General features: G+C 36.8%; 2 protein-coding genes across 2 annotated transcripts; one reads left to right on the top strand and one right to left on the bottom strand.

Moving 5' to 3' along the window:
• Positions 1-165: 165 nt before the first annotated feature.
• On the bottom strand, positions 166-10,072 carry LOC121736356 (ferrochelatase, mitochondrial). Its single transcript, XM_042127513.1, has 10 exons — positions 9,853-10,072; positions 9,024-9,148; positions 8,517-8,682; positions 6,232-6,349; positions 4,558-4,659; positions 3,644-3,806; positions 2,591-2,746; positions 2,210-2,326; positions 1,416-1,543; positions 166-302 (listed from the first exon to the last, which is right to left on the bottom strand). The coding sequence occupies exons 1-10, from the start codon at positions 9,866-9,868 to the stop codon at positions 212-214; spliced, it is 1,182 nt and encodes a 393-aa protein (XP_041983447.1). The 5' UTR covers positions 9,869-10,072; the 3' UTR covers positions 166-211.
• Positions 10,073-19,496: 9,424 nt separating this feature from the next.
• LOC121736722 (zinc finger protein OZF-like) lies at positions 19,497-20,907 on the top strand. The gene is made up of 3 exons (XM_042128106.1): positions 19,497-19,958; positions 20,665-20,707; positions 20,786-20,907. Exons 1-3 carry the CDS (start codon positions 19,497-19,499, stop codon positions 20,881-20,883), a joined length of 603 nt encoding a protein of 200 aa, XP_041984040.1. The 3' UTR covers positions 20,884-20,907.
• The last annotated feature ends 2,885 nt before the right edge of the window (positions 20,908-23,792 follow it).

Below are 23,792 nucleotides of genomic sequence, written 5' to 3'. Positions count from 1 at the left end.
AACTGAAGAGAATTGAGTGACCGTCTAATACCATTCGTCAGTCCATCAGTCACCATCAGTCAAACATAATTAATGATTGACGGAATTGACTGTCGCTTGCATGAGCGTGTAATGGATGCCTATAAATTGCGAGATCTCTTCTGAGTCAGCCTACGGCTACTCGTAAGTTCTGTTTACTCTGGTACAACAATTATCTATTTGTAATTTGTATCTATAAAGCCACTCTCGCAGCGCCTTCATTACATAGTGTATCGAAGAACTCCTTAGATGACTTACATCTGGCGCTGACGCAGTGGGGACACCTGCAAATAACATGAACACATTTATTATGTAGAATATGTACTATCAGAGAAGTTGATTCATAGCCAGATGGCGGACCTAAGTAGTTTGGTCGCGTTATGTCAAACCCAGCCGACAGATCATGACAAACATTGAATTGACATAACCTGACCAAGAGATCCGCCATCTGCATATTATGAATACATTTCTTCGATGGTACTATCAGAGAAGTTGATTCCTAGGCAGATGGAGGACCTGCGTAGTTTGGTCGCGTTACGTCGAACCAATGAGTTTCTAAAATACTAGAGTAGCAATGTCTTACAAAAGATTCTCAGAAATGCGTAGCCACTTTTTTGTTCAAAAGACAATGTCAAGTCATATATTCGTTATGTCATTATGTATGTGAGATATGCCTGCAGGCATCTTCGAAGTGGCAACGCGTTGCTACCGTAAACTTCCAATCTAGTTACGTTAGTAACATAGAATATCATTGCGTCGAACCCAGACAGATCACAGTTAACATTGAATTGACATGATCCGACCAAATGACGTAGGTCTGTCAACTGCCTAGGAATCTATTTCCTCGATGGTACATTTATAATCTTGTTGCACACCGCGTTCATTTCGACTTTTCAAACTTATTATATTTTTGACAATTATAACACTTTTTAAAAGATAATTAAAAAATATTACATGTACGCATGTGTACACTGTTGACTGTACGTGTCAACTAAGAAGTCAAACTTCTGTCTAAAGGACTCCCACGCAAAGCTGCGAATTGGCATCGCATCGCAAATATCTGCGACAAAATTCATACCAAAAATTACATTGAGTTGCGAATTCGCACGAATTCGCAGTTATAATATGTGGGAGCCCAAAACGTGACGGCGTCGTGACGCAATATTATTACATTCCCGAACCGGTGGTAGGCATCACGTAGACGTTCAGAGAATATTTGCAAAAATTTATTCTGAATAAAAAGTTTGAGTTTGAGTTTTGAGTTTGAATTACATCCTCTTTTTCCTGCCGCGACCGGGCCTTGAAATTTTACTCTCAAAGCACCTAAAGAAGTTTTACTTTAATTTTATTGCCACTCTCCACACAGGAGAGAGAGAGAGAGAGAGACAGCGACATACCTGGTGAGGTACTGTGTGGAGGCGCCGGCGCCGCTGTTTAAATGCTGCGACACGACTTCGGCCAGCGCCTTTATGAATGTCGGATGGTCATTGGGCGCCGCCGCGCGCTCTATTTGCAGGACGCCCGCCTGTTATATTGAAAAAAAAAGTCAGAAAATAATGTTTGTGATAATAAAATAATGTTTATGCAGTGTTCAGAGAGCCAGAAATATCGTTACTTCTGTACGTGCAGCGATGCGATTCGACTACTGATCAAAGTAAAAGAGACGCAAAGAATATAGTAGTAGGTATCCCGATTCATTACAGACTTGACATTCATAAAATATTTTGACTATACTCCACTCGGGCTAACTTGTCGCTAGCGGTCATTGACTCCCTGTCAAAAACTTGTCATTTTCCATATAAACCGCGATTGACAATGAAGTGTCAGATATTGTCAATCGTGGTTTTATATGGAAAATGACAAGTTTTTGACATGGAGTCAATGACCGCTAGCGACAAGTTAGCCCGAGTGGAGTATAGTTAGAAAGAAAAATAATAAGAACAAGATTTTGAGTGATAATGATAGAATTACATACAGCCTATTTAGTCAACTCGTTAAAGTACTCGATGTCGAGTTACTGCAGTGTCTCTGTGATCGACAGTAAGAAAGAGACAGAGAATATGCATAAGTTACAGAGTGACAGAGAGAGCATTACCTCTTTGGCCACCTCGTCGCAGTACACGATGTCGAGTTATTGCAAGAAAGAGACAGAGGATATGCATAAGTTAAAGAGAGACAGAGACAGCATTACCTCTTTGGCCACCTCGTCGCAGTACTCGATGTCAAGCTCGTGCAGCGTCTCAATGTGCTCGTTGACGAACGCGATCGGCACCAGAATCATGTGCTTACACCCTTGCTTCGCGTACATCTGCAATTTGACAGTATAATATTGTATTAACTATTAAGTATATAATAATAATAAACAAGATTAGTTGTAAGTAAAGAACGAGCATTTTTATGATATTGTAAAGAACGTAATATAATATATTGATTAATATTTTTACTTATCACCAGTAGTCTAATTAATTCGAAAAATTGCAAACGTATTGAGAGCTAATGACAATGCAAAAATTCGTAAAATTTAAAAAAAAAGCGTGTTTTTTTTTTAAATATATTATTCTATTGTCTATACCTTGATAGCGTCGTCGGTGTACGGCTGCAGCCAGGGCAGTGGGCCGACCTTGCTCTGCCACACCAGGCGGTGGGGGTTGGGGCGGGCGAGACGCGCGACCGTCGCCGCGACGGACGCCGCCACCTCGTGCGGGTACGTATCGCCGCGCGAAACCGCCTGGAGACATATTATGGGAATAAGATTTAGCTGGATAAGCGTCTATTGAAAAAGTAAGATTAGTAATTATATCGATGAAATATTGACCAAGAAAGTTCTTATTCTATCAAACAACAAGAATCTTCAACATAATATCAAAATGCCTCCTATTTTGAGCGTTTTATCGTTTTTAACGCTAGGTGGAACGCGGGGTCAGTCAGCAAGTTTTCAGCAAATGTAAAAAATAATCTTTGATGAGTGGCAGTCTTCCGCCATTCGTTTTTCGCGTAACTTTCTGCCACGTATTGTTAAACTCTGGAATGAACTGTCACCAGTAGTATTTCTGGACTAATACGACCTGAAAACCTTCAAGAAGAGCGCGTATTCCCTCTTAAAAGGCCAGCAACGCACCTGCAGCTCTTCTGATATTGCGAGTGTCCATAAGAGATGGAAGTTGCTTTCCATCAGGTGACACATTTGCTCGTTTGCCCCCTTATTTATTTTTAATTAATCTATATTCTCCTCCCGCTGCAAACATTCTACAGACTACAATCTATAGAGTCTATCTCGTAAACGAGAATGGAAAATCAGCATAATAATGCAAGCAGACTGGGTTTTATGTATAAAGTTAATAAACCCTGAGCAAGCGAGATGTCACTATCAGTAACACTGCGTGGTAAAAAGAGATGTGTGATACATGACAGCAGAACCAATTTTCATCTGATTGACGTCCAGTCGGCACTTATCGACACGTTAACAATTTAATCTCTTAGAAAGATGCTAGTGTAAATGTATACGTAAACAAATTTTACACACAGACGTAAATCAATTTCGATTTCGTTTGACAGCTCGAGATTGTTGCTCTCATCTGCTAAGTACCGTATATTAACTTTATGGTTTGATGGAAAATGAGCTGACCTTGAGCGGCAGGCTGTGCGCGGTAAACAGCACGAGCACTTTATCGCGCACGGCCGGCTCGAATAGCTGCAGCTTCTCCTGGATCCTCTCCGCGAACACCTGCGCCAGCAGCGGCGTCGTCGCCCACCGCTCGATCAGGCTGAATTTGATATTTGGCAGCTGTCTAGAAAAAAAAAAGTTGTCTATGGTCATGTGTCGAAATATGTCAATGTCAACTGACATTTTTTTTGTGTTGTTTAGGCTATGGAGCGCAATATTATGAAGTTTGGCGAATAAGATTTACTTAATACATTTATTAAACTTTTGCTAAATACATAAAAATCTGCAGCTTTGCGCTAAATACAGTTTTAAACATCAGATTTTTGCAACAAATTATTTATCATCCATACAAAAAAACCTATGAGTGGCCGTGCTCAGTGTGATGATTCACGCAAGTTGGGTGAAGTTGATATAGATGGGGTTTCTCGCTTGATATACCATAGAAGAAATTGATTCATAGGCAGATGACGGACCTACGTCATTTGGCAGGTTTCTGTCAACTTAATGTAAGTCATCATCTGTCGGCTGGGTTTGACAAAAAGCGACCAAATTACGTAGGTCCGCCATCTGCAAACGAATGATAAAGTTTATATACCTAGCGGAATAGAGTAACAATCTCGAGCTGTCAAACGAAACCAAAATTGGTTTTCATCTGTATGAAAAATATGTGTATGTATATACTGACACAAGCATGATTGAACATGAATTCTATGAGATTAAATAGTCAAAAAAAGAGTGCTGCTGTCATGTATCACACGTCTCTTTTTACCACGCAGTGTTACTGATAGTGACATCTCTCTTGCTCAGGCCTTTGTTTCTCTATTCCGCTAGGTATATTAACTTTATGATACGAATCAACTCTGATAGTACAATACCTGTCTCTGTAGAAGTCGGCGATGGCGTTTAAACTGGAGCCGGTGGTCGCGCAGCTGTACTGCGGGTACTGGGAGAATATCACCGCCCGTTCCACACCGTCCCTGCAAAGTAAAATCCATACTCATAAATTGCGAAAGTGTGTCTGTCTGTCTGTTACCTCTTCACGCTCAAACCGCTGGATCAATTTTGCTGAAATTTGGCATGGAGATTCTTTGAGTCCCGAGAAAGGACATAGGATAGTTTTTATTCCAGAAAAATGTACGGTTCCCGCGCGGAAACAAATTTAGTCGCAAGGGAGTTGCGGGCTAGTATAATATAATGCTATAATAAATACATTAATTAAAGACAATATGCAAAATATATAAGCAGGGCCCGATCTAAGGGGGGGCGAGCCGGGCATTTGCCCAAAGCGGCAAAAATGAGGGGCGGCAAAATTGACTTATTCCTATCTTCCAACCTAGCCATCCACCGCTTAAGTTTGAGAATTTTACCAGCTAACCTACCTTAAGTTTGCTAGTGGAAATATTTGAGTATTTTATTTAAATATTCCTTCCATTTTCCCTCAACAAATATGTTTCCTGTATATGTAAAGGGCGGCGAAAATAATATTTGCCTGGAGCGGCTAAATGAAAAGATCGGGTCCTGTATATAAGCATTTTAGTGGCAAAAAAAGTGTGTAACAAGTGACAGTACTTTAGAGTTTAGGGTGTGTGAAGTCAAACTAACTCTTTCAGCGTTGCTACTTTCACAGTGAACTTTATATTAGGGACACAATACACATCCTAAAGCTTTATCATTTCCCCGTCGGTTAGGGAAGTGGGCAGCGCGAGAATATAAATACTTAAATAGTCACTAGCATTTTTTTAAAATGAAATAAGGGGGCAAACGAGCAAACGGGTCACCTGATGGAAAGCAACTTCCGTCGTCCATGGACACTCGCAGCATCAGGAGAGCTGCAGGTGCGTTGCCGGCCTTTTAAGAGGGATTAGGGTAATAGGGGAGGGTAGGGACGGGAAGGGAAGGGAATAGGGGAGGGTAGGGAAGGGAACAGGGTAGGGGATTGGGCCTCCGGTAAACTCACTCACTCGGCGGAACACATCGCAAGCGCTGTTTCACGCCGGTTTTCTGTGAGAACGTGGTGTTTCTCCGGTCGAGCCAGCCCATTCGTGCCGGAGCATGACTCTCCCAATTTGAAAAGCGTAGCATTGCCAGTTGCCACTCGTCATGCCGCTGTCGCTGCCCGACGCGGTGAGTATGTAGAGGGCTGAGTGTAAGCGCTCACTCGCGTCATTACTGCTGCAGAAGTATTCAGTAGCTCTATCATGAAATCGATATCGATAAAAACTATAGCTTTAAGCTATAGTTTTTATCGATACTCGATACCGACTACATTAAATATTTAGTATGGCAAATTTTACAGCGCCTCTAGCGGTCACTTGCGGAACTAAAATCGCCATACTAAATATTTACGTAGTCGGTATCGAGTATTGATAAAAACTATAGCTTTAAACTCATAGTAGAGCTGCAGGGCAATATAGCCGGCAGCGCGAGGAGCAGCGGCAGCGGCTAGATATAAGGCGCTTTTGCAAACGACGGGGTGGGGCGGGGCATACTTACTGACTGGAGTCACAATTGGCTACAGCGACCTGCCTTCTTAAAAAAATCATACTTACTTTTCTAACTGGCTGAATGTCTCATCTGTGAAGGGTGGTACATATCTGAACGCTATGTAATGTTTGTGAGGGGCTGACTCCGGTAACATCTTGTCTAAAGCCTCCGTCAGTAGTTTACCTGGAAATATGAGACAGATAAATAGGCTATCTTCTTATTTAAGTCTATGCCTAAGCACTATAACGGAGTTGCGGGCGTCATCTAGTAACGATATTTTATACACTCATACAAGATCTTAGTGTAAACACTGTTATCCTTGAAACCATCAAATAAGCCCGTCAAAATAAACAACTTTTTCTATGAGAACAATGGTGGGAATTCAAAACAATCCGTCTTCATACTAACATACAAATGGGTATGAAGACGGCATTTTTTTTTGAGTTCCCAGGATTGTTCTTATAGAAAAAGTTGTTCATTTTGACGGGCTCATTTGATGGTTTCAAGGATTACAGTGTTTACACTAACACATCGTTATCCCGAAAAAGTTGTGTTTAACAGGTCTAGGTCAGTAGTCATAACTAAATAATATAAGCATAATACAAGGTGCAATTAAACTTTCCTGCCAATTTTTTCCACGGCTTAGGTATCATTAGGAGAGTCCATTTAACCAAAAAAAATTGGGTGTTATTTTTTTTTCAATGACATATTTTATCCCATTTAAAATCGTTGCGGAACGGTCACTCGCGGCGCGGGAGAATGAGCGGGGGATACGCGGGGGGAGGCGCGTGCGCGGGGGCACGTCACGCGCGGCCGACGCATCGTGTCCATTAATTGTAGTGTTTTTTTGGATAACTTTCGGAAGCTATTTCTCAACATTTTGTACAACATTTAGTACTGAGTGATTATAAAAGAAAAAATACCTGTATTTTTATTTTTAACAAGGATCAATATATCAAAATTTTGGCAGGAAGGTTAAATTGAATCTTGTATAAGTAAGCTATACTGTACTTGGTGAAACATGGCGGTAGTGGTCATTGACTCCCTGTCAAAAAGTTGTCATTTTCTATACAAAGCCGCGATTGACAATGAAGTGTCAGATGTTGTCAATTGCCAGTAGCTTTGTATAGAAAATGACAAGTTTTTGACAGGGAGGCAATGACCGCTACCGCCATGTTTCACCGAGTACAGTATAGTTATCATATAAAATAAGCTACAAAATTCTAAATGCAACATTCTTTAGATAAAATTAAATTGTAATAGCATGAGATCAAAGTTCGCAATGAGGTTATCTGTTTTTACTTTGTGTTTGCACTTAGCAGATAGTTTCCCTCTTTTATATTTTACCGACAAGATAGCAAAATCTAACTAAACAAATACCTATTTGTTTTGAAATCAGAAATGATCAGGTTAACCAAAGATCCATAGTAATATTATAAATGCGAAAGACGTCAAAATTGTATCAGCTGTTAAAGGCTAACTAGAAAGGCAGACTGACACACATTTACATTTATAATATTAGTAAGGCAATAACAAGCTAACAATTATTGTTTATTAGTAAAACTGTAAAACAGATACTGGTCGCTGAAAGAGATATTCAAAAGCAAACACTACACCATGGCAGCAAAACGGAAAGTATTCAACATCTGCATCCTCCCAATACTAACTTATGGGCACCAAACCTGGGCCCTCACCCAAAAACAACAACAAAAGATTGACACATGCCAGAGGAGCATGGAAAGGAGCATGCTTGGATACTCAATAAGAGACAAGAAGAGAGCTATAGACATAAGAGAAATAACTAAACTAGAGGATGCTATAAGAAAGAGCACAAAACTAAATGGGAGTGGGGCAGGGCATATACTCAGAGACAATTCGGAAAAATGGACAGAATTAACGACATTATGAGTACCTCGAAACAACACAAAAAGAAAACGAGGTAGACCAAGGAAAAGATGGTCTGATGACTTCAGAAGAGTTGCAGGCCACCTCTGGCTAAGACTAACCCAGGATATGGAGAAGTGGAAGCATCTAGGGGAGACCTATGTGTCATCAAGACACGCAGATACAGTTTTCACATAATGAGAACTTGCATTTGACGAACCAGCCATTATAAATAAGATTGAAAGGAAAAAACATACTGCAGAGGTCAATTATTGGCCGCTGATGATGACGTCATAGCGAAATGTTTAAAATTTATTGAGAAAAAACTAGCCAATGAATTTCAAAATTATTTAATTTATATTCTTAAAATACTCTATTTTAACGAAAAAAAATATAAAAAGTACATGACATTTTTTTTGGACAATGCCCATTACAGTAGCAGTTACCCTTGTGGTTTAAGTTTTACCTTGTAGATCGGTCCATTTATAGATGGGAGAACCTCCTCCTATCTCCATGTACTTCTTTTTCACCTCCTCGGTTCTCCGGCTCGCTATCCACGGCCCGAGTTTGCTCTGGACGGGCAATTGTATCATATCCCTGTCCGTCATTATCCTTAACAAATAGTCTTGTACCTTGAAAGACAAGTTAATAAATTAATTATAAAATAAAACATGATGATGCCTCCTGTGGAGAACCTTCTAGTGAAAGAAAATGAGAGAGTTGTGAGGGTTAGAAAGAGAAAGAGAATGTGAGAGTTAGTGTCTAAACACACTAGGCCGTAAATATGCAGCCGAAGTTCGGCATACCTACGCAAGCAATATGCTACACATACAATATAACGCTATGTAATTTCAGCATGGTGTGTCATCAATAATTTAAAATAGATTGCTGGCATAATCATGCCAAACTTCGGCCGCGTTTTTTCGGCCTAGTGTCTTTAGACACTGTAGAGTGAAAGATACATATATCGTACCTGATCAACTGTCTTAGGACCTCCCATGTTGAGCATCACAATAGCAGTTTTGGGTTTTTGTGCTGAAGTTGAGGCTGCTCGGACCAAACATGACAATTGTTGGAACATCCTTGAACTAGAACCACCTGAAATAGATACATTTTAAAAAGTCTGTTAGTAATCTCAGTTTTCTTCATGTACATTGTAGATATTCCACATTTCATGTTACAACAGTTTAATACCTCGATTGTGGGAATCGCAGACACAATAGATTTTCAATTAACGTGGGAGAGCCATGCTTCGGCACGAATGGGCCGGCTCGACCAGAGAAATACCACATTCTCACAGAAAACCGGCGTGAAACAGCGCTTGCGCTGTGGTTCGCCGAGTGAGTGAGTTTACCGGAGGCCCAATCCCCTACGCTATTCCCTTCCCGACCCTCCCCTAATCCCTTCACTTTCCTTCCCATCCTTACCCTCCCCTATAACCCTATTCCCTGTTAAAAGGCCGGCAACGCACCTGCAGCTCTTTTGAAGCTGCGAGTGTCCATGGGCGACGGAAGTTGCTTTCTATCAGGTGACCCGTTTGCTCCCTTATTTCATAAAAAAAAATTGTTAAGCAACAGCCGAGTGCAGCTTGGGGATTGATGGGTTATATGTCAATATAACGGTGATCGTAAGGCTATTCCGGTTGGTATTTTCATAATATAATAGTATGAGTTTAAGGTACTAAAAAATAAAATTATATCATGAGATAATAGAGGTTGGTTTTGTTTAAAAATATTTTTGTGGTTTATGGATGTTAGTAAATAAAGAAGCGATATGCAGTTCAAGTTAAATATAATACTTACAAACATTCGACAGCATTTTAGAAATTTATGTTTTATTGTGTTATATGATATTATAACGCTGTAAACAAACACGTATATTTTTTAACACAAAATAGAAAAATATCAATTGGTCACTGCTGATAAATTATTATTTATAGCTATCTATGAATAACAAATAGACACCCTAAGTTTACACAATTTTCAAGAAAAATCGGAATTCGGAAGAAGAAAATTGGCGATATCTTGAAAATTGACGGCCGGTGTAATGTCAGTGTCATTATCAAATTTATCATTGTCATTCTGAATAGTGAGTACCTACGGTGAGTTCTGACAATGATAAAGGCGCGATTCCACCGCAGCGCACGGAGAGAGTCCTACGCACGTGCGACGTGCGTCAAGCTTCGCTTTGCAAGAAAATATATTATGTGATTGTGTCCACTGTAACCCACGGACACGCTACGTACGAATTGACTCACGTGGCTTGCTCGAATATAATGCACACTGCACACACAACTCAACGCTGGCCACGATACGCCGCGCCGCCTACGCATGCTGTGCACGGGATGTAATGACCCCTCTTCAAGATGGGCCAGCGCTGGGCGAACGCAATGCAATGGTCGCAACGCCTCTGCATGATGGCCGTGTTCAGTTGTGATCTAAACGTCGTTCAAGATGGACGTGTAAGCATTAGCCATTGCGGCAATGCAAAACGTGCATTTTTAATAATTTATTACTTCACCAGATGACCCGGTGAACTTCGTATTACCTCCCTAGTCCCTCCTAATATGAACCTTCTCTTGAATTCTACGAATTTTGTTTATGGTAGTGATGATGATGACAATGATGAATGTAATAATAGCATAATAGGCTTTCCGTTCTTAAAACAACGCCAAAACTCCTAAAATTGTATCATTAAAGAGACAGGAGTTATGTACATATATAATGTAAAAGCCATAATAATTATTGTAAAGTTTCATTAAAATCCGTTCAGTAGTTTTGAGTAAAAGAGTAACAAAAGTAACAAACATCCATACAAACTTTCGGCTTTATCATATTAATATAGTTTCATTCATTATGAGATCACGTACTCGTCATTTTGAATGAAATTCGTAAATTGTAATACGAATTACGACGTCCCCACTCGACTGCGGTCAGGCACCGACTGTTGTATCTCCAACGTGTAGAGGCGTACCGCCATCGCTGGGCCATCATCCTTTGATGTGCGGCCGAAAAACCGACACCGCCGCCATTCCACGGTCAGCGTTGGCGCCATCGGCCATCCTACGCCACTACGTCCTCCAGACGCTGGGCCATCGTGATGGCCCACTACGCTGGCCCATCATAAAGAGCCGCAATAACACGGATGCTTAGAAAAAACGTTGACTCACGTAGTCAAAGAAATAAATTCGTGCACAGCATGCGCCGCGGTGGATCCACGCCTTAAAGGAGAGAGATACCCGCGTTTCATTTAGCGTTAAAAACGATAAAAACGCTCAAAAATGCCTCCTATTTTGAGCGTTTTGATCGTTTTTAACGCGGGGCTAGATGCACAGTTTGTATTTTGCATATAGATTATAGACATAATATATATACTGTCGTAGTATGTTGTATCCGATCCATATTTTCCCGCCATTTACTTTACACTTTAGAATATTTTTTTCACGCCATATTTTACTTGACACTGGCCATGGAAAGCCGAGCGCCATATTATGAAGAAAAAATAAAGAAGACGAGGAAATATGTGAATTATTGTGAATAATATGAGATTTAGATTTATTAGGTTGCACCAGAGGCGTGGGTAAAGTTAAAGTTAAATTTATGGTCATAGTTAAGGTAAATTTAACTTTAACTTTACCCTTAACTTTGCCCGGAGAAATTGACAGATGATAGCTGATCCAACAAGGCGTGGGCGGGAACGCTGCTGGTAAAGGAGAACTGTCAAAAATTGCGGTTTTTGTATGATGACAGCGTTAGTTCCTTTTTTCGCCACATGCATTTAAAACCTTGTCGAGCGTTACTATGGCGTCTTGATGGCGTCCATTTTTAACTGTACCCAAGAGTTTTTGAAAGAATGTGAAAGAGTGATGTTGTGTTTTTATATTTTTTTCTAAAATTGTGTTATCTGGGTTTTTAATGTGTAATATTGGTAGGATATTAACTATTAAATATTCGTTATCATGCACAAGTGTAGGAGAGTGATGTAATAACCAGAAACGTGCTCTTTTGTGATCCTTCCAAAACTCCATCAAAAGTTTCAGTAAAGCGTCCTACCACTTTACTGAATCGACCGACTTGACTTCTTGACTGTATTGACTTTATACTTAGACTTTGACTAGACTTTAGACCTGACTGACCTGACGATAATATAGAAAAAATTGTATAAAGAATATAGTTTTCCCGCCATAATATTATACTCGACACTGGCCATGGTTATAGCCGAAGTGCCATTATAACAGAATATATACCCTACCAATGGAAAACATCTACCATAATACTATTACACAAAAAAGGGAAAAGAAATGATATCGCTAACTATAGACCTATCAGCCTAATGTCCAATATATACAAAATATTTTCCAAAATAGTTTTAAATCGGCTAACCAAGATCCTGGACGAAAATCAGCCGAAGGAGCAAGCTGGATTTCGCAGTGACTTTTCGACCCTAGATAACATCCATACCATAAAACAAATAATTCAGAAAAGCAACGAATATGGATTACTTATTATCTGGCCTTTGTAGATTATAATAAGGCGTTTGTCTCACTCAAACACGCTAAAATATGGGAAGCATTAGAAAGTCATGGTGTCCACAAAAAATTTATTCGTCTCATTTCTAACGTATACAAAGATATGGAAGCTCACATCAAAACAGAGAGGGTAGGTGAAGACTTTCCCATAAAAAGAGGAGTGAGACAGGGTGACCCACTTTCACCAAAACTCTTTTCGGCAGTCCTAGAACATGTTTTCAGACATCTCGAGTGGTCAAACTATGGACTAAATATAAATAGAACCCTACTAACCAACCTTCGATTTGCAGACGATCTCATAATTATATCAAGCGACGCGAAAAACTTACGGGATATGCTAGAACAACTAGTGTTTGAAAGTGGAAGGGTGGGACTGTCTATGAATACATCGAAAACTAAATTGATGACAAATGCAGAAAAAAATCCTATTAAAGTAAATAATACTCTAGTCGAATACGTGGAAGAATATACTTATCTTGGCCAAATAATATCACCAAATGACCTCACAACGAAGGAAGTAAACAATAGAATCAATTTAGCATGGAAACGGTACTGGTCGCTCAAAGAAATTGTAAAAAATCCACAAATCAATCTTGCACTTAAAAGTAAAATATTCGATTCATGTATTCTACCCACTCTGACTTATGGATGCCAAACATGGAGCTTAACAGAAAATAACATACGTAAATTAAAAACCTGTCAGCATAGTATGGAAAGAAGCTTACTCAATGTTAAATTACATAACAGGATAAGATAAGATACTATTCGTAAAAGAACCAGAATAACGGACGTAACATTCCTCATTAAAAAACTTGTGTAAAAAAGTGGAGATGGTCAGGGCACATGATGAGAAATAAAAAGGAAAAATGGGCCAAGCATGTCACCGAGTGGTGCCCAAGACAATAGGTATAAAAGGAAGAAAGGGAGACAACGCCGCCGATGGGAAGATGATATAAAGAGAGTAGCAGGATCTACCTGGATGAGAAAAACACGCGATCGTGTCCTATGTCCTATTGACAGCTGTCAAGTGCACAATAAACAAGTCCTCATAGATCTAATCGATTAAAAATTATTAAAACTGTGCTAAAAACTCCAAATACTGAATAGGAAAAGTGCTGATAACCTATTATCTACCATAAATTGTTTTCTTCAAGAAATAATCACTGGAAGGCGAAACAGCTGTAAGTAGAACAGTTGCGATTACTATGAATATAATACAGGAATATACTTAACCGAAAGTTTCACATAATAGAAATAATAGTTATAGAAAACCAATTGTGAAACTAACCTGATCGCTTGACATCCAATTCGACTATAATTCATCATCATAACACAACTCACCAGATATATATACATAGCTATATTAAACATTACATTCCGCATTTTGAGTTACCGTCGAAATAAGCTATTATTTACAATTTGAAATAAATAAAAACGAATATTATAATCAAAAATTGACACAAACAAAATATTGTATGGTACATACTGAAGTGACATTGATACAAAATGACGGATGACATTTGAATTGACGTTTGGTAACAACCATAGACAATACATATTACTTTTTATTTTATACATACTACGAAGGAGCAAAGACCACTGTGTATCAAGTCGAACAATAAATTGATCAACCATAAATATCAATAAATATGGAAAATAGCTTTTGTTACGTGACCCAAAGACAAAAAACAAGATGTACCTCACTGCAAAACATCTATAGTGAAATAAATGACGAAGAAAATATGTCTACAAGCACTCTAGACCTTAGTGGAATAAGCGTGCCTAATCCATCGAAAGACTGCACATACCTAGAAGATTTAAAGAGACAAATAATAGATTTAGAAATACAATTACAATCAGCACATACAGAAATAGAGAATAAAATATTGGAAAACAATGATTTAAAACAAAAATTAGACCAAGCTGCTAAGCAGCTAGCAGTATATAAATCCCTACTAAAAGATAACCAAACTTCACTAGAAAAATCATTAAATAACTTGACTCCAATTTCCACGAAATTCCAAACACCTCTATCAACTAGAATGGGAAGTAAACGAAAAAATAGACTTAAAACACCAAGAGACCCTCTCAAAACAAACAAAGATAATATGAACTTTGTAAAAAAGAATATTGTATTTACTGAACCTCAACCAGAATATACAGAAAATAAGATAATAGAAAATACTCAAGCAGACGACATTTTCACCCATACTAAGCGGATTAATAGAAATAATTCCACCACGAGGAAAGAAAAACAAATCATGCCTAAATCATTTGACACGAAAAAGGAACATAAATATCAGCAAAAAGTCACTATATATGGAGATCAACAATGGACAGGACTAAGTGACATAATTAGAACGAATAGGTTAGGAAAATGGAACGACACTTATAAAGTAACGGGTTTTATAAAACCTCACGCTCTAGCAACACAGATTCTCAAGATAAGTCAGGACGTTGTAAGCAGCTTTACTGAACTAGACTATATTATCATAGGAATAGGATCTAATGAAACTAACCACTACTCTTTAAAACACAATCTTACCAGTATGCTCAATAAACTAAGTAATACTAATGTCATTTTGCTGCCTGTCATACAGAATAAGTATGTTAGTGTAAAACAACTTAACAGTAGAATTGAACTAGCTGCACGTAATTTTTCCAATGTTAAGATAATTAAATTAAATAATACTAGTATTCATAACAATCTTCGAGAGATCAGTACAAAAATAAATCTTGAAATAGATGCGATGGACTATGAAAAAACATATATATGCGGTAAAAAATGTAAGCCATATAAATTGCTAAATACCAGCAACGTTATACGTAATATTAAAGGTACAATACTATATTATTTTAAAAAACAAACAAAAAAAAGAGAAGAGATACCTGAAACTAATAAAAACAAAATAACTTATTATTTTAAAAAAATATGTAAAAAAGAAAACAATATTTCTGATAAAAAAATAATTAAAATAAAAGACAATAAAAATAAAATCACACATTACTTCGAACCCATTAATGACAAAAATAATACAAGTAAAAATAATTCGATAATAAACAAGAAACATTTTTTATAACTGATGATAAGAATTTTAATATGACATTATTTCATCAAAATATTGCTGGAATTTTAAATAAGATGGATATCTTGCAAGTAGTTCTAGATACTACACTTAAGCCAAACCTTGGTGATATTCAAATTATATGCCTAACCGAAACATTCATGAAAAAAGGATTAGAAGGCAATCTTAGGGTAGATGATTATAAACTTGCAACTTACTTCTCACGCCATGCACAAAAAAGGGGTGGATCATGTATTCTCTTAAGAAATTATTTAAACTACAAAGAACTCGATATAACCAAAAAAATGTCTAAAGAACGCGAATTCGAATGTTGCGGTATTGAACTACTTGACTACAATGTGATAATTATTTGTATTTATAGAACACCTGACTCTAATACGAAAGTTTTTCTTAACTCCCTTGACCTACTACTAACACATTTAAATAACAAAACTAACAAGAAAATAATTGCATGCGGTGATTGGAACATAAATGTACTAAAGGAAACAAATGATGTCAAAGATTTAAAAAATATTCTACTAAACCACAATATAAAGATAAATATTAACTTACCTACTCGAGGTTTTTCCTCTATAGACCAAATAGCAAGTAACATTGACATATACAAAACAGATATACACCACTTGGCACTCTCCGACCATGAGACGGGCCAGACAATAAGGTTTAAAGCCGATAATAACAAGAAGACTAGAGTTAATAGAAATGACTTCTACTTCATAAAAAAACGGGACTTTAGTAAGGATAACATTCGTAAATTTTTAAATTGTCTTCAAAAACTTACCTTTACAGAAGTGTATAATAGCACAAACTGTGAAGAGGCATTTAAATCCTTCTACGATGAATACAAACTATTCTACTATTTATGTTTTCCAGAAATAAATGTAAAAATTTGTAAAAGTTCCACACACAAACGTTGGTTAACTAAAGGCATCAAAAAATCATGCACAACAAAAAGAACACTATATTTTAAGTATGCCCATGATGCCTTACATAAAAATTATTTGAGAAACAAATATCTTCAGTACTCTAAAATCTTAAAACAATGTATACACACAGCACAAAAAAAACAAAACAGTTACTTTATTAGAACATCAAAAAATAAATGCAAGGCTACATGGACAATTATTAATAAAAATGCTAACAATAAAAATAATAAACATAACATTGAATCAATAATTAATAAAGACAAACTTTATACAAATCCCCTAGAAATAGTAGAATTATTCAATAATTATTACATTGACATTGAAAATCAAATAAAAAACAATAATACTAATAATAATAATACTAATAATAATAATTTACATAATAAAAATGACATTAACGTATCTATGACTAATAATATTAATACAACTAACATTGACATTCCGAACACTATATATCTATCACCACTAGTACCTAATGACATCTATAAAATTATAATGTCTCTAAACAATACTAAATCAAGCGGATATGATGATATCAACACAAAAAGCTTAAAACTCTCGGCAAAATACATAAGTGCACCTCTTTCCCATATAATAAACTTGTCGTTTGAGCAGGGACACTTCCCAAGTCAGATGAAGAAGTCAGTTGTAAAGCCCATTTATAAAAAAGGAGACTTAAAAGACATGTCAAACTATCGACCCATTACGATGATACCTGTTATTTCTAAAATTTTCGAGCGGGCCATGCAAATTAAATTAGTCTCGTATTTAAACCGCAATAGTATCCTAAGCAAACAACAATTTGGCTTTACGAAAGGTAGTTCCACAGCTTTAGCATGTTTTTCCCTAGTAAAGGAAATAACAGAAGCTCTTGATAAAAATGAACACATAGCAGCCGTGCTTTTGGATATGAGCAAAGCCTTTGACCTTGTCAATCACGATCTGCTTTTAAAAAAAATACAAAAATACGGGATTAGAGGCAACGCGTTTATCTGGTTTAGGTCATATCTAAAAAACAGGTCGCAATGTATAGAAATAACAAATATTATTAATCATAAGACTGTCAAACACCGTTCTAAATACAAAATGAATAAAGGTGGCGTCCCACAAGGGAGTATCTTAGGCCCAATACTATTTCTTTTATATATAAATGAATTGCCAGATGTCACTGATCACAGTTGTTATATGTTTGCAGACGACACAACCTTATTAATTAAGTCTACCAAAGATAAAATCAAATTTGAAATTAAACGTGAACTGGACAAAATTACTAAATGGCTCAATCAAAATTATTTACATATTAATATTGATAAAACTACTATAATTAAATTTCACAATTCAATTGATACTGATGACATACATAATATAAATAATAATAATTCTTATAATTCAATCAAATGCGTGCCCTCGGCGTCATTCTTAGGGATCACACTTGATAAAAAGTTAAAATGGAAAGACCATATAAAAAAGGTGTGTGATAAATTAAATAGCTATGTCTTTGCTTTAAGGAGAATAAGTCATACTGTATCACAAGAGGCTGCACTTACAGCATATCACGGATATGTAGCGTCTGTTCTTAAGTACGGTCTTGTTTTATGGGGGAACTCACCAGATATAAATAATGCATTCCTAGCACAAAAAAAATGTATTCGGGCGATGGCAAAAGCGGAATACCTGGCTCCCTGTAGGCCGCTTTTTAAGGAATATAAGATACTGCCACTAGCTTGTCAATATATACTTGATACATGCATATTCGTTAAAAAACACAGCCATCTATTTGAGACAAACAAAAATCTAAAAGTAAATAAGTATGTAAGTAGGGATTGCAATAAATACTATATACCTCGACACAAAAAACAATTGTATAGTGAGAATAGCTACTGTATGTCGGTAACAATTTTTAATCGATTGCCTAAAGACATAAAAAATATCTCCGTAACAAATAAATTCAAAAAAATATTATTTGATTGGTTGCTGGACAAATGCTTCTATAGCAATAAGGAATATTTTGAACATTTTAATAATGTAAGAAAATTTAACTTAAAATAATTAGATAAATGTATTAGATAATTTAATATGTAATAATTTTGTAATAACTAATAAATAGTCAATAATTATACCTGAATTAAATTTAATCATACTTACTGACATTTGTGTATTAATTATCGTAAAATTGTAATTGTTATTTCAAATGTAATTGACTAATAATTGACAGAATTTATCTGCAATAAGCCGAGTGATAATTTTATTAATCATAACAATGGAATGAATAATTAAGTGACATATTATATTGTATTAAAATTGGACATTAGTAATTGATATTTAATTAAGTAAATTGACTAAATGACTATAATAATTTTAAGGATGTTGAGTGTTTATTTTAAGTAATTGTATTATTGATTGGTTAAAATGATTAAATTTAAACTTTAAATTTTAGTAGTAAGTCCTAAATATGTAGTAAATAATTATTTTATTTTCTTAAGTTTACGTTACCAGAAGGGACATAAATCTAACATTTCCACACCTCATTGAGGTAGAAATTGTAAACGCGTTATAGACCTAAGAACATCATTGTAAATGACAATTTCTTGGAAATAAAGGATATGAATATGAATATGAATATGAATATGGCAAGCTTTAGGGGAGGCCTATGCTCAAAAGCAAGTCAATCTTTGTGTAACTGGTGTCAATTAAAAATCAATATATTGTAATGTTAATAAGATTGTCAAATAAAGGCTATTATTATTATTATTATTATTACAGTCACCAAAAACTTTAGTCTGTGTCCCCTGTGACACAGATGACAGAATATTGAAAATGAAAGTATACCGAACCATGTAGTGCTAACAAAAAAGGAACCTCTGGAATTTGATGTTCAGGAGAGATATAAGAATGCATATATAAGAATGCATACAGGAGAGAAACTATTTAGTTGTAACATTTGTCCAAGTAAATTTAGTAAAAAACAATCTTTGACTGTACACACTAGAATTCATACTGGAGAGAAACCATTTAGTTGTGACATTTGTCCGAGTAAATTTACTACAAAACAAAATTTGACTGTACACACTAGAGTTCATACAGGAGAGAAACTATTTAGTTGTGACATATGTTCAAAGAAATTTCCAAGTAAAAGCCATTTGAATAGACACACAAGAGTGCATACAGGCGAGAAACTATTTAGTTGTGACATATGTTCAAAGAAATTTCCAAGTAAAAGCCATTTGAATAGACACACAAGAGTGCATACAGGCGAGAAACCATTTGGTTGTGACATATGTTCAAAAAAATTTACACAGAGAAGCAATTTGACTGCACACACTAGAGTTCATCATACAGGCGAGAAACAATTTAGTTGTGATACGAGGGCGGGATGAGAAGTAACTAGCCTCTGCTATTTAAAATGTTAAAATTAAAAAAATATGTATGTAATTTTTAAATTTGTGTCTTTGGCCACCATGTTTTGGGCGAATCTGCTTCTTCTTATGCCACAGTAAAAAATTGGGTAGCTAAGTTTAAACGGGGTCGTATATGAGTCAAAGATGAAGCCGCCCAGGACGTCCAAAAAGCGTCACAACTCCGGAAATGGTCGTGAAAGTACATGTTATGGTTTTAGCAGACCGAGGATTGAAGTTATCTGAAATAGCAGACACCATAGGTATCTCAAAAGGACAGATACAACATATCCCAAGTGAGGAATTAAATATGAAAAAGTTACCGGCCCGTTAAGTGCCGCAATTGCTTACGCACGATCAAAAAATAATCAAAGAAAATCCACCTTATTTGCCTGGTCTAGCGCCATCAGACTTCTATTTACTCTCTAAGCTCAAAACTTTTTTGGGTGGACAGAAATTTGCCACAAATGATGAAGTCATAGCCGCTGTAGAGAAGTATTTTGTTGATTTTGAAGGCCTCGAAAAAAATCATTTTATAGAAGGCATTACTGATTTAGAATTAAGTGCATAGAGGTTCACAGAGACTATATCGAAAAATAAAATTAATTTGATCACGGAAAGTTAAGTGTAAAAGTGTTAGGCTAGTTACTTACTATCCCGCCCTCGTATATGTTCAAAGTCACAGAAAGGCAGTTTGACTACACACACAAGAAAACATACAGGTAAGAAACCCTGTAGTTGTGACATATATTCAAAGTCACAGACAGGCAATTTGACTACACACACAAGAAAACATATAGGTGAGAAACCATTTAGTTGTGACATATGTTCAAAGAAATTTTCACACAAAATCCATTTGACTGCACACACTAGAGTTCATACAGGCGAGAAACAATAATTTCGTTTTGACATTTGTTCGAAGATTTATGTAAACGAAAAAGCTAGTCCAATACTTAGATGCCCATTTGATTTAGAAACTAAATATTTTTATATCTGTAAACTTGAAAAGAATTATTTCGGAAATCCAACACATGACCCCTACAATAAGTCAAGAGCCAAGCTCTAACTGCCGCACTCAGAGTGGAACATTAATTACTTAATTGTAATTAATTCAAAATTTTGACTTAAGCCCCATACATTATCTGTCAAACTCTTCGATAAATTGAAGGTTAATCGTAATTAAATGTCTCTGAGTACGGCGGTAAACCCCTGGATCACGGAAGCAAACAACATAGCGATGTTGTGTTTTATCATGATTGAGTCATGTGACCAACTGAAATTTCGGTTTCCGGCCAAAAAGCTGAAACATTCAGCAGAGTCCAAACTAGAGTTCATGATTTTCAGTGAGTATTTTAATCCATTCGTTGCCACCAACGCACTATCTGTGCGACTGACGGCCGGCCGTAGGCGCAAAAATAACCAAGTCGTCGATAAAGCTGAGATTGCTTATGTCGGCTGTACACTCTCGCCGAGACACAGCGAGGCGGCCCGAGTGCGAGAGTGTAAATGGGTGCGCTCGCCTCGTCTCGCCTGTCTCGGACCCTCTCGGTCCGGTGTCGGTATTTTGCGCCCGAGACAAAGGGTCTCGCGAGGAAAGCGAGCGCATTACTGTACACTCGCGTTTTTCACTACTAGTCACGCCGCTAGACAGTGCAGAACAGAAAAATAACAATAATAAACGTCATTATCAGTCATTATCTGTGAGAAATAAAATTAAATATGATTATAGATCTTTGGATTACAATGATATCTTTCGATGCATAGAGAAAAATAATGGTCCATCTTCTCTGAGTTCATAACTGCAATTGAACTAAGCGAGAATGTACATGATCGCACTCGGGCAAGGGGCTCTCGCACGAGACTCTCGCCCGAGAGCTCTCGGCGAGAGTGTACAGCCGACATTAGAATTTTCTTGTTAACTAAAATTTCACATTTTTAAATAGTTAAAAAATCAGGGTGTTTTTAAGTTGTTAATAATATTTAAAATACCAGATACTGTTTTTTTATTCTCTTCCTTTTTACATCCATGTGAAAATCGCTAACTTAGGGGGGTATTACATTTTCATTTATATATGATCATTTCTATGATCATATATAGGATCCAATATATATGATCATTTGATCATATGTGCATATTACATTATCATATTTCATTGTTCCTATTTTAAGTCATATGTGGTTTCAATAGCCAAATATGGAGAGCGCTAACACTGTCAGGTATTGACGTCATAGATCTCAGATAATTCGATTTGTCAAAAGACATCGTCATTTTTAATATGGCGTGTTTTTTGTTATTTCAGCAAGATTATCCAAGTATATAATTAGAAAAATAATTACATTATATTAATCGAAAAATATTAACGAACAAGAAATTAAAAACTCTTTTTTATATTAAATAACTGGCAACACCTATTTTTACTGACCGTATTGGATCCAATCTCTCAGCAAATGTCAAAAATCTATTGTCGGCTGTACACTCTCGCCGAGAGCTCTCGGGCGAGAGTCTCGTGCGAGAGCCCCTTGCCCGAGTGCGATCATGTACATTCTCGCTTAGTTCAATTGCAGTTATGAACTCAGAGAAGACGGACCATTATTTTTCTCTATGCATCGAAAGATATCATTGTAATCCAAAGATATTTAATCATATTTAATTTTATTTCTCACAGATAATGACTGATAATGACGTTTATTATTGTTATTTTTCTGTTCTGCACTGTCTAGCGGCGCGACTAGTAGTGAAAAACGCGAGATTGTACAGTAATGCGCTCGCTTTCCTCGCGACACCCTTTGTCTCGGGCGCAAATACCGACACCGGACCGAGAGGGTCCGAGACAGGCGAGACGAGGCGAGCGCACCATATATATTATGTCTATGGAGCGCACCCATTTACACTCTCGCACTCGGGCCGCCTCGCTGTGTCTCGGTGAGAGTGTACAGCCGACATAAGAAGGTCCTCTACCAACTCTATAGTCTATTGCTTATGATTGTTTGTGTTTCGCAGTGTTGCCAACTATGGAGCTTTTCCACTAAATTTAGTGGGAAAAACTAAAAACAGTGCGTTGTGACTTGCGTAATGGCAGTTTTTAGGGGGTAACATTTTTTGGAGTAAAATTTTTACGGCGTAAATGTATAATTTATTTCTTTTTTAGTACTGTTATTATCATTTTTATTTCTTTTATACTCTCACTTATTTCTATTTTTTTATTTTGCTTACTTATATACGTCCACTTCGATTCACCTTTTAAGCTGCGCGTCTACTGGATTGGAATCGGAGCGTACGGAGCGTTGTCATTTACGAAATGCCGATGGGGTGCGTCCACTGCATTCGGATTCCGCATCGGCAATTTAGTTATTATTTTTATATATTAGCCGGGCCCCCGTAAGGGCTAGTGGCGCCTGTATGCAAAAAAGGATTTTGGCGCCCCCTTAGGCAATTTTTTTGGGTCCTTTTGGGTTTTGGCGCCCCTTGAATTATGAATTATGAATTATGAATTATGAATTATGAATTTGGCGCCCCTAAAGATGGCGATTTGGCGCCCCTAGAAGACGGCGCCCATGTGCATTGCACACATTGCACATATGGTAGCGGGGGCCCTGATTTTAGTCCATCATAGCCTGCGTGCATTTGCATTATGGAGGCTAGTGACGAGGATATTCTTGTAAGTAGATGTATTTTATCAGAAGAGGAAAAGAGAAATAAGAGGAAACGAAAGATATGCGTTCATAAAGATTAATTTTCGGAGAATTTCATACGTTATATCCTGATTCGAAATTCAAAAAAAGTTTTTTGAACTTCACTATATTCTA

Source organism: Aricia agestis, chromosome 19 (assembly GCF_905147365.1).
Source record: "Aricia agestis chromosome 19, ilAriAges1.1, whole genome shotgun sequence".
Classification (NCBI taxonomy): domain Eukaryota; kingdom Metazoa; phylum Arthropoda; class Insecta; order Lepidoptera; family Lycaenidae; genus Aricia; species Aricia agestis.
This window is presented reverse-complemented; position numbering and strand designations above follow the sequence as displayed.